The sequence below is a fragment of the Pundamilia nyererei genome, unplaced genomic scaffold (genome assembly GCF_000239375.1).
Source record: "Pundamilia nyererei isolate P.nyererei 1_Seehausen unplaced genomic scaffold, PunNye1.0 scaffold00070, whole genome shotgun sequence".
NCBI lineage: Eukaryota > Metazoa > Chordata > Actinopteri > Cichliformes > Cichlidae > Pundamilia > Pundamilia nyererei.
This window is the reverse complement of record NW_005187471.1, coordinates 849,644-868,416: the sequence shown is the minus strand read 5'-3', so window position 1 is coordinate 868,416 and position 18,773 is coordinate 849,644. Positions and strand designations below refer to the sequence as shown.

The following is an 18,773-nucleotide window of genomic DNA, read 5'->3' as shown; positions in this document are numbered from 1 at the left end:
GACTGAGCAGACGGATTTCATGTGTGTTTACACTTTAAAGCTGGAGAGAGTGGCTTTGCTATTCATCTCCCCTTACCGATGTTTGTGTATGAGAGCATTGAAGGCCATGCCATCTTTCCAGCTGGTGGTGAAGTTTGTGATGTTGATGCTGGGATATCTGTAAAACAGCGAGGAGACGTCACGGACTGAACAGGAGGAGGCTGCTGTTTAAAATCAGCATCTGGGTTTCGTCCCACTTCTCAAGCTTTTAGTTCTGCAGTTTAAAAGCCTTGAAAGAAATGTGCTTTCTCAGAACGGCAGCATCTATTTACTCAAAAGATCACAAGATTTTTTTAAGGATCTTGACAGACATAGCGACATAGATTCAGAGAATAACAGCTATATGCTAATAATAGCTGGATGCTAATAACTATACTTCAAATGAACATCTTTTGGGAGATACATTTGTTTTAAAGAGACTGCTCCCACTCGTTCCTCCACACCAAAAATGAAGACAGACACTGATTTGCTTAGTTTGTAAGTCGCGGAAGAAGAAAAGAGGTATCTGAGAACAAAGGTAGCAAAATCTGTCTACAGTGTCTTTTACACCATCTCTGTTAACTAGGCAGGGGGGATTTTGTTAACTTCTGCCATGTTGGGTTTCCTTTTTCCGCATCTACTAGTTGGTATAGACATGATTAGAGTTATCAGTCTACTCATAAAACAAACATTTAATGAGTATATCCAAAAACATCAAAGTACTCCTATGAGAAATATTATTTGTGGCTTTATTAAAAAAAAAAAAAAAAAAAGAACTATACACAGCTGCACATTTATCTACTTTAGGTACTACTTGGTTTATTTTATTTTAAATATTTATTTTAAATATTCAAGGAGCAAATATTTGGTCATTTATTTAAATTTTGGCTGTAATTGTTTTATTATTCATTCTATTTTTTCCACTGCTATAAAAAGAAGATCACTTTACATTTTCACTGTGCAGATGGGACATTACAATGAACATTATATTAAAAATTGAAAGCATTTGTAATTGTGCTTACTTATGTCAAACACTTTTTAACTGTAAAAAAATTAAACAAGAAAATCGTGGCTTATTTTTTCAGCTTTAAAGACTCTTAAGGACACTTTATGTGTCAGTTGTGAACTAAATAAAATAAAAAATATGGGGAATTATAAGATTTTAAACTAATAAAAAGTCAGAAGCACATTCAGTTATTCCCAAAGGATATTTGCAATAGTTTGATGATGCCAGGAGTCACATGTAGCTCTTACCCTGCAGTTTTCATCTGACACCAAAGAAGAAGAGCATCCTTGGCTGAGCGTGTCTCCTTCTGGTCCGCCTGGCCCGTTTCCACAATGATGTCCTGGATCTGAAGAACAGCAACAAGCACAGCTGGATGGTAAATAATGAAACTTAACTAATGTGTCATGTTTGCAATCAAACAAGAACAAACAAGAAATCTGACTAATATTAATATCTTGCTAATGGGTTGCACCAGAAGGGAACAGTTTGTCAAAGTGGCACAAATATCACTGTGAAATGCATCATTTATCACAGCTTTAAGGGGGGGGGGAAAGAAAAGGGGGGGTATTTGTGGAAAAGAAAAAAAATAACGTAAAGTGATACATCATCAGTGTTGCTAGCTGGATTCTCACAAAACTAGACATCGGATCCAGCTGACAGAAAGAGGAGTGGTAATTATTGAATTTCTTATTTTCCCACACAGTGGGCCAGTAATTAGAGCAGTGATGTGATCTGAGAGACAGGCCCTGAGAGAGGGGCGGCTAAATTTAGCCAGCTTTGGTTCTCCTTGGTTTATGCAGACTTTAAGATACAGACAGGACCGAGTCAACTCTTTTCTTTTCTGTTTCCTGTTCTTTTTTTTCTTTTTCTTTTTTTTGTCCTTTTGAAAAGGCTGAATAATGCAGCGGGCTATATTGTTTGAAGTAACATCTCTAAAAATAGCAGAGTTGCTGTCAAATTAAAAATAAATATACAGCCTCTCCAAGATGATAAAAGAGTCAAACAGACATGTTCTGATGCTTTGGATGCTCCTGTAGCAGCAGATAATAATGGCTGGAACCTGAAGGCACGGTTCTGAGGAAAAACAGATACTAACAAAAATATATATATAACACTGCAAGGCAGCCAGCTCAAACTATCTGAGGCTGTCTGTATAACGCTGCATGCTGTATATGCTGTACACCCTGGCTTCACTTCAGTGCAAATGTAAATGTGATTAGAATGTAATTAAGATTCATTTAAATAAAAGAGACTGCACGCTGTTAGTCAGTGGTAGCATAATTAGAGTATAGCATATGAAGTACAATAACATACTTGAAGTGATTGTGCTACTTATAAGATCAGCTAATCAGGTTTGATGAACCTTTAACATGCATGCTGAAAAAACATGAAGATTACGTGATTGCTGAAGTGTAATTCAATTTTTTTTACATATAATAACATAAAAATAATGATATTTTTATGATGTTATTATATGAATTATATACGTCTTTCTGTCGTATAGTATACATATTAATGACACTAGTATTTTATATATATGAATATATAATAATTGCTGCCTTTTTTTGCGTTCTCTATCAAAATGATCCCACACTGCTTCAATAATATTAAAGTCAAGATTCTGGGGAGGCCAATCCATGACTCAATGTGTTCGAAAGTGTATTTTCTGGCATTTCATGGAGGATCCAAATCTGACCAAACTTTTCTGTGTTCATAATTCCATCTGTTTAGACAAGACAGAGAGTCCATAACACCTGTTATCACTGATTTTTAGTCCAGTTCTTGTGTTTCCAGCTTTGATTTTCCTCAGATGTTTAAGAGACACACTGCACACCATGCTGAGATATGACTGATAGTGCTTTGGGAATCATCTCGGTGGCACAAAAATGTTTATGCCTGTCAGTCTGTATTATCAGTGGCATTGCCCGTGGATTCAACTAAAGAAATGAGAAGCATTTATATGCTTTTGTGATAAGCTGTGTTTACATTTACAAAGAATTGGTCTCCGTTTTCCTTTTCTTTTTCTTTAATCTCAATGTACACAGAAAGAATAGTCTAAAACAACATGACACAGACAATTACATGTCCTAGGTTTACCTGGAAACGCAAAATGATGGTCCAAATGAGTCCGAGGATGAGGCGATGGTTGCCATCAACAATGTCATGGGAACCCATGTTCTCCAGGTGGACCCTTTGCTCTTTGAGGAACTGAAGAGCCTTGTCCACATTTTCCAAACAGTGGATACGCATCCTGCCTTTCGTTGGTTTGGGCTTTAAAGACCAGAACAAAAAAATGATTTTAGGAGAGCATTTCAAAGAAAAATGAATGACTACAAGAGAGTTTTGAGTAATACACAGAATATAAAGAGGAATATAAACTGAAACAGAAATGTTTCTTACCAGTCGTTCACCAGACAGCACTTCCAGCAGTTTAATGAGCATGCGTCCATCCCGCAGGTCCAGGTAGAGGTCAGAGATGCGACAGCCAACCCGGGACAGAATTGAGTTGACCCATTTAGTGAAGGTCTTCTTCTGAACCGCCTCTCGCTCGTCTGATGAGAGCACAAAGTTAAGAAAGAACATGAGCCCCATGAATAATGCAAAATCCTCAGAGCTACAGAGGAGCAGCGCTGGAGCTGGTAGGGATTTACAGTCTTGCACAAGGGCACGTTAGACGAGTGGAAGCCTGGGAGGCTGAAGGAAGAACCTGGCAGGAGTTACAGAACATCTGCAAATCTGCTCCAGAGCCACAGAAATCATGCAAGTTAAATTAATTTCTAGTACAGGGTAAAGCAAAAGTGTATACTTCTGCTTCACTGCTGCTAAAAAACATGACGTTAGCATTGTCTGCAGCCAGCATCCACTCAAATTGTTTCCATTGTTAAATTCATCTCAGCTAATAATGCTGTTTCACGCCGTACATCAAATCTGCCTCCAGGAAATATTAGTACTTGAACAGCATAAATGACTATAAGACAATGAGACATTTAAATGAACTTCAACCCCTTCCAAATATTGGAAACACCACCAGACCTAAATTCCATAGAAAACCATTGCAGTTTATTAAACAGAACTATTCCACTTCCCCCTAATTTATATTCTTTCACCAACTTTACTGTATTTTAATTAAATGTGATTGGCAGACAGAATTAAAAGACCGATCAGCCGGGTGCAAAACACTGTGAGCACCAACAAGAAATGTCACTTCAAAGGAAGAATCAGGCTCTGGGCCTCCAGGCCTGTGACCCGTATGCCGGTTCAGTAATCCATCAATATCCACCTAACAGAATCTTCATTAAACAATCAATCTCGTCAGCATGCTGCCCTTCTGGAGAAGACCTCCTCTGTATGACACAGCCAATATTAAAGGGCCAGTCTTATTATCCCCACTGTATTTGTACAGTGCATCTATTTTATTAGAATCCGAACAGCATGCCAATCAAACCATCCATCAAGCCTCTTAAAATGCTGAAAAATCTAAATCTGGCAGTTTTGACCTTTTACTTGATTATGGAGCAGATATTAGCAGTCACTTCTGCTTAAACTGGTAAATAGTATGACTGCTCATATGGCTTCATGATTTTTTATATAATGGAGGCTTGGTGTCTGCTCACAAGGGAAAAGCTTTACTGTAACTATCAATGCCTCCTCAGACATGATGCAGCGTATTTATGCCACGTGTTGTAATTTTGTTGAAAATGCTCCAAAAAGCTCGGGAATGGCAAGGCAGAAAGATGAAGATAGCATGAGCATCGCACACTGAGAGGTTTTTGGGAGGATGAGCGCTGCCCACATGGTGACACATCACGCTCACGCAGACACGCGCGTCATATTAAAATGTACGGAAGATATTCCTCCTACTCGGCAGCAAAAATAAAACCAATTTTGATGGGACCATATGGCAGAAAGACCCAATGTACTACACTCTGTTTATTTTATTTGTGGCCAAATGCACTGTGAATGGAGATGTGGGAGGTCTGAGTGGGTGTATTGCTATAAATGGGCATTCAGTGTGTTTCTATAAGACCTACTTTAATGACCTAAATATGACATATTACAGTGTTTTTTTACATATTCACTACATATTTCAGTGTTATTTATAAAACCAACCAACTAAGCAAAATGTAGAAGCAGTGTATTAAAGTACAGTACACGCACCATGATTCAGTAGCTTGTATAACTACCTTTATCAACATTAACATGAAGTAATCATTTTCTGCATGACTTTGTAAGTCTCTCACATCATTTTAGAGAATTTTTAGCCAGTAATTCTTTACAATTTTGCTTCAGTTCATGCACTTTTGTACACAGACAGTATAAAAATGGATGTGGCCTCTGGGTCAGAAAAATGAAGCCAAGGTTAAAGTGCCTTCTGCCTGCATTCTGTCTGAAGGCCCCTAGATGGCAATGGTTGTGGTTGCAAAAAGATTAGTGGTCCTATGCATGTCTATGGGAAAGGGGCTTTCTGTCATGACCTCTGAGAACACTTTTCTGCCGACTTTACCGACTCAGTCACTCGTTTTAGGCCATACTAAATAAAAATAAAGTCTATTTTGTAAATTTTAGTCATACTGTGCCATGTTTAAAATGAATGATCTGTGGTATGAAACCACCATTGGCTAACAAGTTATCAGTCACAAGCCATTATGCATAAGTCACAATCTGTACTTTCTCATCACATCCATTTTTTTCCAACCAAAACGATGATGGCGGAAATCCTCAACTCAAGGCTTCTGAAATATGGCTGAAATTACTCTTATACACTATGTGGGGTTGCAGGCATTTGTTTATGCATGTGTCTCTTAAGAGCCCACTACAACATATCAATCAGGTTGAGGTCTGGACTTTAACTGAGTCATTGCTGCATCTTGATTGTTTTTTCCTTTTTCAGCCATTCTGCTGTAGATTTGCTGCTGTGATTGGGATCTTTGTCCTGTTGCATGATTCAGTTTGGAGCAAGCTTTAGCAGTCGGACATATGTCCCCACATGTGAGACTAGAATACTTTGTTATACAGAGGATTTCATTGTTGACTCAAGGACTGGAAGGTGCCCAGTATCACCCCTTCATCACCGTGCTTGACAGTTGGTATGAGGTGTTTGTTGTCATTAGGCTGTGTTTGGTTTTGTGCATTATGGCAGACATCTCCATGGTGGCCTTGTCTATCCAAAGGGCATTGTTCCAGGCGTCTTCTACTTTGTTCACTTGTAATTTTGCAAAACTAAGCTTTGCTGGCACGTTCTTTTTTATTTCTGGCAACCCTTCCAAACAGCCCTTCAGGTTATTTACTTCAAGATTTATACAAATCTGATATGTAGCTTTAATTATTTTTGCAGTTACTCTGAGCACTGGTTAAGAAAGAAGATGGATGGCTGTTAATAAGTCACCAGTACTGATATCAGTACCAGTACCAGACGATGAAAAATTAAAACTAAGATAAGGATAAACGGACAAAAATGTTAGCAGTTATTAGTCCATGGAAAATAAACTTTTGTACAAATTACTTTGCAGCAGGTAATCCATTCATAGTATAACCAAATACAACAAAGATTAAATGGATGTTCAGTGCATGAAATTATTTCAGCTATTCAGAATTTTATTATTTAAAAAATGGTCAAATTCTACGAGAGTAAAAACCCCAGAGTCAAGTCAATTTAAAATTAAATCTTGCTTGGCATCACAATAGAAGTTTGTAAAAGGATAAATTGATTTAACACAGAGGATTTAATTGAAGCTCAGCGACCTGGTACACTAATTTAGACTGGATCAAGTAAAGCAGAAGGGTGATGCTTTTTGATTATACTGATCTTGATTTTACTCACAACTCAGTACAAATCCCCACCTCTCCCCTGCTTTTGTTTTATCCCACACATAGCTTCCTAAACTTTAGATCAGTGATGAGACATTCTCTCCTCAAGTCATCCCACCACATGACTTCCCTTTGGCATGCCTGCTGCAGATCGCCCTGTTTATTCCCGAACCCGAATACAGCTGCAAACCACGGAGTGCAAAGGACTGCATCCTTAAGGACTGGTGTAATAAATGATTCAAACACTGAGGTTGTCGAGAACACGTAAAGAACAGCTCAAGAGGAGGAACAAAAGAAGAGGTAGTAGAGGGAAGTTGTTAAAGATATTGATTTAAAGGTTAAAAAGGACAAAGAGGGGGGAGACAGGGAGTCTGCTAGGTAAACCTGTCAAGAGGACGAAAGGAAAAAGAGGGTGAGTCAGATCTGAAAGAAAGTAATGGGGAGAGTGACTGCAGTGTTAGGTTTAGTCCAAAGAGACCCATCCAAGAGAAGAGACCATGACACATCACCAGCAGCATCTTGCCTACTTTTAAAAACCGCCCAGTGAGCAACTTTGAAGCAGCAGCTCGGTCTTTAGCATATCAAAGAGAAGAAATCAGGCGTTATTGTACGTAAAACACAAGGTGCAGCGGAGTACTGTAAATAAATCATGCTTCATTCTGCTCCCTTCAGCAGAACAACAGCACACACCGCTCGGCTACATCCACATGGATAACTGCGCCATGAAAAAGTAATGACAATTAAAACATGCAAAGCTCCATTAGTGGTGTCAGTGTTGATTTAGCACAAATGGTCACATCATTATCTGTCAGCAGCACAGAAAGCAGAGACACACACACAAAAAGGCTCGAATAAAAATAAAAACTGTAACAAATCCTTTCTGAACTATTTGGAGTGCTGCCTCCAGAGGGTTTTAGAGAGGAGAGGACAATTACAGTGCATCCCTGCGACGTGCACAGAGTTTTGCCGTATCACTTCACATCGGGAGACCTTGAGAGGGGACGCAGCCCACATGGATGCTCCCGGCCATTTAGGAAGCATGGGAGGACAACGGGGGAGGGAAGATGGGAGGGGAGTGTGTGAGGGAGGGAAGCTGTTGTTTGCATGCACCCCACTGAGCTGTCTCCAGATGAACAGTTCAACAAGCTCAATATGACATAAGTGCTCTGTAAAAATAAAAAAAGCCTTCGGCCCTCTTTGGGAAACTAAGTTCTGTTTAATCCCATAAACTCAGTTATGGGTTTTGTAGAGCAGCAGAAAATTATAATTTTAACCTGATTACTGACTCATGATCTGGTTACATCTGTGATTTTAATATTCGAGTATTGAGATACATATAAGAGTTTCTCTTTGCTGGTCTCAGAGTCGATTTACAATGTAATAAAAATTTGGAGCTTTTGCATTTATATGACAGAAAGTCTGCGTAGCAAATTACACTGAACAAAAAAAAAGAAAGAAAAAAAAATCAATCACATCAATTAAAAGTAATGAGATATCTATTGCAGATCCAATTAAAATTAATAGAGCCCTCTGGACATTTCATAGTCCCACAGTTGTTGAGTGGTTAACTAGAATTTACATTTCAGATGAAGACAAAAAGGACACCTGGGGTCAAAAATTACTAAGGAAGAAATTTAAAGTGTAACTGAGGGTATGAAATCTGGAGGGTGACTAAGACCAGATGGCTGTATAATAATAACAATAATAATAATAATAATTTAGTGTCACCACTGATGATTTTAGAGGCACTTCACTTTGAGGATATGAGGCCACTAAGCCTGCTGAATTATGACCTTCAAATATTATTTAAAGAATACGCGATTTAACACCATGAATTGCTGATGGAGAGCAGAATAAATTTGTAAATGTAAGTCAGGGGTTTCATACACTTGAGAGTACTTAATAATAGAGAGCTCAAATAGAGCGGTTTGCTGCTACATACAGGTTATTGGATAAGCTTCAATGTGCTTGCTCTGGAACCTTTTACCACAACACTTCCTGTAGCTTTTTGATTTCCTAGTAAATAAATATGGAAATAATATAACATATAGTTGCTGGAAGGGATGCACTTTTATTCTGGAGAGACCACTCACATAAGGAGGAATGTCACCGAGGACAGCGCTGTATTGATTTGCAGTGATCCGAACCATAACGTTGCATAAGAGAGCCTAGCTAGACACCCTAGCTCTACGGGTCATAGGTTTGGGTTTTCCATTTTCTTTTTGATCTTCTAGTTAACACGAGACAAAGATAGCATTTCTTCTTAAGTCCAAAAGTTTTCTTGGCTCTCTTGTTTCAAAAATAAGACGTCAAAATAAGGCGAGCTCAAACTCGGTCACAGAAAGGAGCAGGAATCGGGACACGCCTCCTCTGATTACTTACTAATATGGAATATGTTGTTATTTGTGTTAAAGCTATTGAGATGTTTGTCTGCGCCGTGTTCAACGACACGCCAACAGTAACATCAACTGAGGTCTGGTGGACTCACCAGGAATAAGAAGACTGGAGCACCAAAATCCATGATTTTATGAAACTGAGCAGGAAGACGGTTTATTGGTCATTAATTCGGTTTTTGATTAATATTTCATTTTAACATTATTTATGTAGTTCAGCTTAAAAATCTGTGAAGCTAGTGTGAAATGCAAACGTATCACAGTTTGTAAACTGATCAATCAAAGCTATTCGAAAGCATTAATGTTGGATGGAAGTGAAACATGAACATTTAAGTCCAGCTTATAAATATAAAACTGGCTGTACTAATAATTTGTGATACAGGCTGAGTATAACCTTACTGTTCAGCTGTTCGTCGCCCTGCTGTTGCCATGCTATTAAATATTAAGTGTAAGTGCAGCAGTCATACTGTATGTCCAACTTCTTTCACTTCGCTTTCATTTTTTTTTCCACTGGACTGCAGCTGCGTCTTGTCACGCCTGCATTTTGTCCCTTATCCAGCCTCCCGCCTGCTATCAGTGCAACCTTACTAAACACTCCTCTGTTTCACATGCTTTTACTTTGTAATTTCTCGTCCACTCTTTGACTCCAGCGAAAGCCCGATGACTTATTCATGCTGATGGAGTTTCCCTGTATAAAGTTTGATACGTCTTTTCCCACAGTCAGCTCTTATTGAGTTTGGCCCAAAGGTCTTAGAGCACCCCGTTACATGACTGAGTCATGTCACTGCCAGCTCAACCTGTCCCGCAGCTATCATACTGTGCTTTATTAACAAGACTAACCAACACTTACCTCCTATTATCACATATTTGTACCACCAAAAACATCTCTAAATGTTGGATTGGGCTAAAAGCAGGCTATACTTTGGCAGATATATTCTAGGATAGAGAGAAGCAGTCAGAGATGGGATCTAGGTGAGTAGGTTAAATCAAGCAATCAGTCTCAATGCAAAAATAAGCTTTTGTTAAGTAGATATATAGCTGGTTAAACAATGTCTATGTGAGATTTGGTACATCTACTAAAGCTTGACCTTTCAACCAGATTTTACCCTAAATATCTGAGCACTACGCTACTACAGATGTCTTCTAGACATCTAACTGACTAAAACATTTTGCTTACTGGGCAAGTGGATTGTCTGAGTCTTCATTACATGTACTTGGCAACTGCTGAGCATCATATTAATGCATATTTGATGCTCCCAGGGTTTCTTGATGCGTTCTCACTCAAAGGTATTTAGAGCAGCTGCAAAAGAAGCAAGTGAACTGTAAAGCCTGGCTCAAGCTTAAAGAAGACATTAAAAAATAATCTGAGAATCAATCCAATGGTGAGATTGTATTTATAATTAGAAAACAGCAGAGGATTAAGGGCTTGGAGAGAGGTGCATACACCACTGGTGAAAACTAAAAGGGTTAAAGGTCAGTCAAACAACTCAAAGACTGCTTCTTGTAACCTCGGCGGCAGACATACTTGACAACAGCGAGCATGTGTACATTTCAAAAGTAAACCAATAAACGTGAAACACAAATCTTATTCTGCCCAACTGCAGTCTTGGCCATATCTCCCTAATAGCAGGTAAATAGGAAGTAAATAAAATATCATGGCGGATCAATACACATCTCAAGACACATCCCTGATTTGGGGAGGCTTCAAAACTTTGCTGCTTCACGTATCAGTTGCCTCTGCAGTCTGCAGAATCAGTCAATACTTGAAATCTAGCAGAGGCAGGGAAAAAAAAAAAAGCATTTCCCCTCTCTGTTCCTGCATCGTCTCCTCCATTTTCTTCCACTCACTAATGCACTCCTGTCATCGGGGAGTTGGAGAGCATAGTGCAAGCTAACAGAAATCCACTGTGACGGCAGACCTCTCTTTTAAAACCTTAATAACACGAGCAGGGAGAAGGTAAAACCATCAGAGAAATTGATTGTTTTTTAACACCACCAACATTCAGGGGAAAAGGAGGTTAGGAACGAAACGCACTCATACTTTATACTTTGGAAGAGTTTATAAGTGGAAAGGGCCGTACGGAGAATAGGTGGCACAATGACGGATATGTTTCTTGTTTATAAATAAAAAACAGGGCACATAAGAATGCGTAACAGTAGCCAGCCATGAATGGCTTTGGAGGGAAAAACATCACAACCTTTTTAGGAGTTTGCCTATGAATTATTCAAAGTCAAGTCAGTGAACAATTGGGGCAGAGCCACAGCTTCCTGGAAATAAATAAATTACAACCAAATACATTTAATAAAATGGCAACTGCTATGAAGTTTGCACTTACTTGCTGCTGCCTTTTTCCAGTTCTTACAACAGGATGACAAACTAGCCTCACACTTACTCAACTCGCAGCTCGACCTCCCTGCCATCTCACCCCGGCCTAACAAGAAACCCAAGTTGGGTAAGTGAGGGGCATAATTGGAAAAGTGTCTGTGAGGCATAAGAGGGTGAACAAACACACACACAAACACACACGCACAGCTCTGCCACCAGGACCCTGTACCTTGCAGCTGCCTGAAGCGCCCGTCCAGGATGGAGTTGAAGCAGATGTTAGAGGTGCTGTAACTCAGCCAGCGAGCTCGCTTCATACTCTTGGCCGAGGAGGAAGAGGAGGAGGACGAGAGGAGGAGGGGGGTGGGGGCAGGGGTAACATGGGGGCGAGAGGGCCGCTGACGTCTGGAAGTGCAGGAGGAGGACGAGGAGGAAGATGAGGAGAAAAGGGACAGCCCCGTGGGCGCCACGCCAAGCGGGACATGCAGGATGGTGCCGTTCTTTTCCGGGTGGTGCTCCGGCTGCTGCTGCTGCTTGCAGGTGCTTCCCCCTGATGACTTCCTGCTCTCAGGTCTCTGGGCCCTGTGGACCGGCGGCGTGCTCCTGCTCCGGCTGCTGCTCACGCTGACCCGCACAGGTGCTTCCTTTTCAGGTGGCATGTAAGAGCGACTGGAAGCCTCCTTGGCCCCTCCGCTGCTGCTCCGAATGGCTGTAGTCTCCCTGCTGCTGGCCTTCACGCTGATCTTGACCTCTCTGAGCCGGGGTTGGCTTATAGGGGCAGTGCGCAGCAGGCACGGGCTGCTCATCTTGACCCCCAAACAACAACAACAGGAACACACACCGCCTCTGGAGCCAGCAGAGGAGCTTGGCACACCACGTCTCTCTTCTTCCCAGTCTCTTGGCTCTCTGTCCTCCTTTCCAGATCCCTCTCACGTTCACTCCTGCTCCCTCCCTCCCTCCCTCTTCCTCCTTCCACTTTTTCACTCTCCTCACTGCTGCCGTGGTGATGCTCTGCCTCCACTCTCAGGCAACACCAGAGCTCAGGCAGCCTTCAGTTCAGATCTGAGTGGTTTCTCCAGCTCCAGCCGCGCATACACTATGTTTCAATACATCCACGTGTTCCCACAAACCCCCTCCTCCCCATACCCAACACTCCCACAAAGTCGTGACATCGCTGAATGTTAACTGTACACATGGAGAGGTCGTTTTTTTTGAGCCAATAAACCATCACGAAACTGAAGCGTATCTTAAAGAAACGTGTCTTTTCTAAGCCAAAGTAAGACGCAGTGTAAACTAGTGCATATTCAGTACGGCCTGTATGTTCTTTGATGGCTTGCTGAGAGCATATTTCTGAGCTCACAAGCTGTAAATCAGCAGCGGGTGTCATTCACAGCCTCTCTCATCTCTTGCTTCTCTTATCACTTTCCTCCCTCCTTCACTCTCTCTCTCTTTCTCTGACAGGAAACACTTATTGCATTACAGCAGCAGCACTCTAACACAACATCACCAGCACCCACACAGAAGCCTTCATCACTTAAAGAGACAGCAGGAAAAGTAGTGCTTCTTTATAAACACAAAAAACAAAAAAACAAAAAAAAAATCCTGGAAAGGCGGAAAAAACCCATAATGGAAACCCAAAATATCAGCCGGCATCAAACCTGTGGAGTTTGTTTTGTCCATCCAGAGTATCAAATATTGAAAACTACTAAGATATGGGAGTTACTGAATCTAAGTTCAAATCACAATTTTGGTACTATTTATGACAAGTAAAAAATTTTCCACAGATCCACCGATGTACTGACATGTGCCTGTCGGCAAAAAAAGATGGCTTTGATGAGAGCGGTTGATGTTCATCGGCAAAACTGCTACTTTAATTGTTGTTATCCAGCCGAATTTTACAGAGAATTTGCCTTCTGTGTTTGCCCATTTTCTGTTTTTTGTCTGGCGCCTTCACTGCTTGAAGCAAATGGTTGTAAAATTGTTTGTAAATTTTGTAAAAGGAGGAAATTGGGTTAGACTAATGAGCCGCAGCAGTGAGAGAAGCAGCATTAACATGATTGAACATGATGACGGTAAAGCAGCTAAGTGACACCAGTCATCTGTGTCTGCAACATAATTCTCCCTAAAGCGGTTTTCCTTGTTGGTCGGTGAGCCCAGTTTTTCCACACTGGACTCAAATTGTATACCCACCCATAACCGCCTCACAGGAAACCATGCATTCACGCATAATAGATATCACACAGAATGTAAGAGCTAGTGTGTGCTTACACAAAATCCAGTCACAAGTTGAAGTTGTCAGCTTTTGTGTCAGTGATCAACTACATTGATCTGTATTGTCAAAGCCATTCTATTAAATATTTATTTTCTTATTATAGTGGGTCAGATTGCTAACTCTCCAAATAGCCCTCAGTTTGCTGAGATAAAAGGATCCTTTTGAATGTCTTTAAGCATATTTTTTGCTTTTATATCCTGCAGATGTTTTGGTTCAGCCGCTGCTGCCTTTGAATGACCGCCTGAAGTAGTAAATATTGGACTTGTGTTGGTCAGGTGGATCCAAAGATGACACAGGGAAAAGCTAATGTTGCTCAGTGTCTGCTGGGTGTCATTGCCCACTAACAGGTTTGTCATTTAAACTGGATGTGGTGATGATGTGTTAAATACTAGTGTATTTGACAACATTTAACATTTAAAAAATGCTTTTGTTCAAAGTTCATTGAGGACTACGTTTCAGTGTCAGCATCATTACAATCTCTTTAAATATCTTAAGCCCTTCCAGAAGTCTGAACTCCACAGAGATTAATTTGTGTCCTATCATCTCTCTTGTGCACCGACCATGGTGTTGACCCTCCATCACTCCCCTTTTGTGATTCGCTTCCTGCTACCACAGGAACACTGCTATTTAAAAACTCAGAGCAGCAGGCCCACAGGTGGGTCACAGCTTACCAGCTTAACCAGAGAAATCCCAAAGATCTATGCTATGGGAGCAAGAGAGACAGGGCAGCTGTCCAGATCGGTCAGACACTGGACATTCAGGGAATGTGCAAGTGATCCCAGTTATTTGCAGAGGGTGTGGAGCAGTGTCAGGGCTCAGCTGCTGGTTGGGTGTAACTGTTAGATTCATCCATACACAACCAACCCTGGAGAGTGCTAGCAAAAGCCGTGGAGTAAACTCAAAGCTGACCTGCGGTGGGAGTTTTGTAATTTTTGTAACAGAAATCTGAGTGAAGGTCACAGTTTTATTCAACCCAACTAAAGTTAAACAGGTGCTCACCCTTTACAGCTCATCCTCTGTGCCCTTCTCTTTCGCTTTTAAAAAGACTGTCATCTCGAAAATCTGTCACCGAGGACGCAGCCTGTTTACTATGCAGGCACTCACCTGCGAGGGCCTTGATGCGCGAGCGCTCAAACAGCCTGGCAGAGCTGTTGTCATTGTCTAGTTCCTCATCAGAGAGGTCAAAGCGGGTGTTGATGTGGCTGTACTGCTGCGTGATCTCCACATTGTCAAAATCTGTGGTGGAAGTCATGGCGGCAGCCAGGGTGACGAGCGGGCGGGGGGGACGGCTGGCGGCGTCCTCAGGTGGTCTGGGTGAAGAGGGAGATGAGCAGATGGAAAAAGCGGCAGGATGAACCCGGAATGCTGAAGGCGGCCTGAAACAGAGGGCAAATACACAGAGCATGATTAATAGAAAAAATGACAGACTGTAGGGTTTACTTTCTTTAATATTTTCCGCAAATTGTGAGAATTTAGTGCTTTTACAGTTAATTGTATATCATTGGGCTGTTGGCTGCAGAATGTAACGTTAATTTAGGGACAATATAAAGGCAATTTTCCAATCTAATAGTCTAAAAGATGTCAAAATATTATCTGCATCACAACCAGTGATGATATTTAGAGTTAGTTGCCATCCAACTATTGATAAATTCTACTTTTATTCTCTGCAGTTCATTTTTTTGGAGAGGAGTTTAAGTTTCAATCTATACGAGGCTGTATCTATAACTGACACCAGAATTTAATTTGGGGCATTGGTGTGGTATCAGCTGCAGTTTTAGGATATTTTTACACAAAAATCAAATGTATGGCAGCTTTCAAGCTGCCCACATGAGTTTGTGCCCCCTCCTCACAGTCTCCATTTTGTACGTGTGACTTTGGTCAACTGTCACAGCGCCGTGTGTCTGTGTATTCTTCGTGTGGAATGGCGGGTTGAAGGGCAACCACTCAGATAGCTCTATCTGGGTGCAGCATAGCTCTCTTATCATGCCACACGGGGGGAGGGGAACCCCTCTGTACTGCAGAAACGTGACGAAACCGCCTTCTTTTGAATGATGCCGCTCACGTAGTTCGAAGTACGAACGTGTTCGTGTTTGCGTCTTTTTGTTGGTGAGAATAGTCATGTGAGCTGAAGTGAGGCGGGGAGTCTAACTTAGGTTAATACTCCATTAGATGAAGCATGGGGGTACAGAACATGCCAAAGTCCCCCTTTACAGCACAAATTAAGGGCGCATGCATTTTGCTTTTACTAACATTAGAGCTTTAAATGATGGATTACAGATAAAGGCTGTAATCTGTAATCTGATGATAATAATTGTAGTTTTTGATGTGATTCTAAAGTTCACTAAAAACAGTAGATGGACTCCATCTCTATGAGATTATCTTCACTACTGGCATTGTGTTATTATAAGTGTAATACTTTTAATAGTTTACCTGCACAGTGCTCAGTATTTCATGATATTCAGTACTTTGCATCTTTATAATTAGTTCAATATTACTTTAAAAGGTGGCAAACATATATATTAAAAAAAACTTAAATTGTCTCTACTGTAAGTATTTTATTTTACTAAATGTACTTTGACACAAATTACAAACTACAGAGGTTTGTTTGTTCAGTCCATTCAGAGAAGAGGTCCTCAGTGATGCGCAGTGATGGCATCCTACAGGTGTCCCTCCTCCTCCTGCTCAGTATCAGTCCTCAGCAGAGGGCTGTTATCAGCACAGGGATGCTCCACCCACCACTAGGGATCCCCTTATCACCTCGTGCACAACCTGGCCCGGCCTGACTGCACGACGCACTTCTACTGCACAAACCCTCTCTAACACGGCCCACATATTCATATTCACAAACTGTCACAAAGCTGTGAGAATCTAATCGTGTTTGGGGATGGACCGACTGCTCCATTTAGCTGCTGAACACAAATCCAAACATGTTTATACACGGTGATGCTGCAGTCAGTTCCATTTGGAGACATGCTGAACTCCTTATTATAGAAGGTCCAGTGACACAAAGGTCACAAGTTCTCTGCCTGCCACAGCATGTGTGTCTCAATAGCAAGGTGTCCTCTCGTGGTGTCCTTGAGTGAGAGGGAACACTCTAATCTACCTGCTTGCTCACAGAAGGTCACCCTGGAAAATGTTTTAAATATTTAAAAAATACAAATACACAGATGGAAACTTTATTATGCATAAAAGGCATGTGTGCACTGTTGCACTTCTTTTTCATTTTTCTAAAGTGATTTCATTCTGTTTAAAGTTATTTTTACCCATCATATCACTAAATTACTGAGTTTAAATATGACGGAAAATTGACACAGTTAAGTTCTGACGCCTCTACTAATAAAGCTTAATTTGATTCAATCTTTTTGTTTGGCTGATTGTGGATAGATTTCTATCACCTACAGTAGATAAAGACCCCAGAACATGTTCCTGTTGTATACAAATCATTCTTGTGACTGCACGCTGTGAGTTGGTGGGTAAGAGGTGCTGGATAATCTCTCCAAAGCAGTAAAATGTCAAGAGGGATGATAAGAATGTCAGCTGGAATTCCTTCAGATCCCCACATGTTGCATGACCTGGGTGCGTGTAAGTATATGCAACATGAGCTTGGACTTTTGTGGAAACAGCTCTGCATATAATGCCAGCAGAGGATCTTGGAAAAAATATTTAAAGGTGTGAATGAAAGTTTTACCTTTATGCTTGGCCGAAATTAGTTGGTAACCTACCTCTTACTGCGCTTACTGGACCCCCTTTTTTAAAATAGCACAACTACACTGTGAACAAGTATGTCCAATGCAAACATCAAATCAGCACTTGAGTTGAATTACAACTCTGCAGACCATTTTTCCAGCTGTAAGTAAACGTTTCGCAGGTGCTTGCTCTGCACTCTGAGCAGAACAAAACATTAGCTGGCCATGCATTATTCTGAGCAGCACAGAGTCAGATGGAGAGGATGAAATAAGAGATGGGTGTGGTCGAGATGTGTGACCTACAGTGTGTTTGTGAAACTGTAGCGGCAGGAGCAACTGGACTGAGGAGAGGTAGGCCTGCGGTCCAGCTGAGAGTAAATCTGAGACATAAACACCAAGTACTCAGAGATCAATATGGAGTAAAGAACAATTACTTGCTTTTTTATATATAAGAATGAATACCAAAACCAAGACTAGAAAGGATATCAATCCATAAAACATAAGCTAAAAGAAGAAGCTCATTTCTTGTGGTCAGTGTTGTTTGGACTTCAACAGCACTGAGTGTGATCCTGCATGAGGTTAAGATGAATCGATAATAAACTATTCCTGGAGTGTGTTTACACTGAAGTCCCTGCCTGGCCAGACAGAGCCACACATGCTCACTTGTCCTTTTAAGGGGAATAAAGCTGAACTTTCTTTGAGCAGGAAATGTGCCATATCTTTGCCTTTCAAAGGGCAGCAGACTGCTTTCAATCAAAGGTGGAAAAGGCTTTGCAAGGTGCTTTAACAAAGGGAAAACTAGCTCACATACTACAGTGGAATGTTTTCAAGCTTTGGCAAACATAAGCGATGGAATGTAACGAAATACATATTTCTGGCGCTTTTCTCGGGTCACTTTTATAAAAATAACGACAGGCGTAAGAACCATGATGCAACTTTAGAGTGATCTCTCCTAATATATTGGACGTGAAACTAATATGACATCAGTAGCATTACCTACATTAAAGCACCGGTATTAATATGACAGGAAGCCCACTGGAGACACCTGAGTACTTGTACTTCGGAAATGTCTAAGCACACGTTTCAGTAGCATTGTGCTCCTTTAAGTGACGGAAGTATACTTGAAGTATAGCAGACTACTTTTGAGCTAAGTGTTGCTACTTTTAGATTGTTAAATTATCTGAATAGTTCCGCAATACCTACTGGAAAGCGCAGTTTTGTGCGCAATCGCGCGCAATGGCCTATTTCTGCGCAAATTTATAGACGC

General features: G+C 40.9%; 1 protein-coding gene across 1 annotated transcript in view; it reads right to left on the bottom strand.

Moving 5' to 3' along the window:
• The window catches only part of sptb (spectrin, beta, erythrocytic), a 41,294-nt gene that overhangs the window by 21,901 nt on the left and 620 nt on the right, over positions 1 to 18,773 (bottom strand). The window contains exons 2-6 of the mRNA XM_005736581.1: positions 14,925 to 15,196; positions 3,425 to 3,576; positions 3,122 to 3,295; positions 1,273 to 1,370; positions 77 to 157 (exon numbers count right to left, since the gene is read on the bottom strand). Coding sequence (XP_005736638.1) covers positions 77 to 157; positions 1,273 to 1,370; positions 3,122 to 3,295; positions 3,425 to 3,576; positions 14,925 to 15,072 — 653 coding nt within the window. The 5' untranslated portion in view covers positions 15,073 to 15,196. The remainder of the gene's footprint in view (positions 1 to 76; positions 158 to 1,272; positions 1,371 to 3,121; positions 3,296 to 3,424; positions 3,577 to 14,924; positions 15,197 to 18,773) is intronic.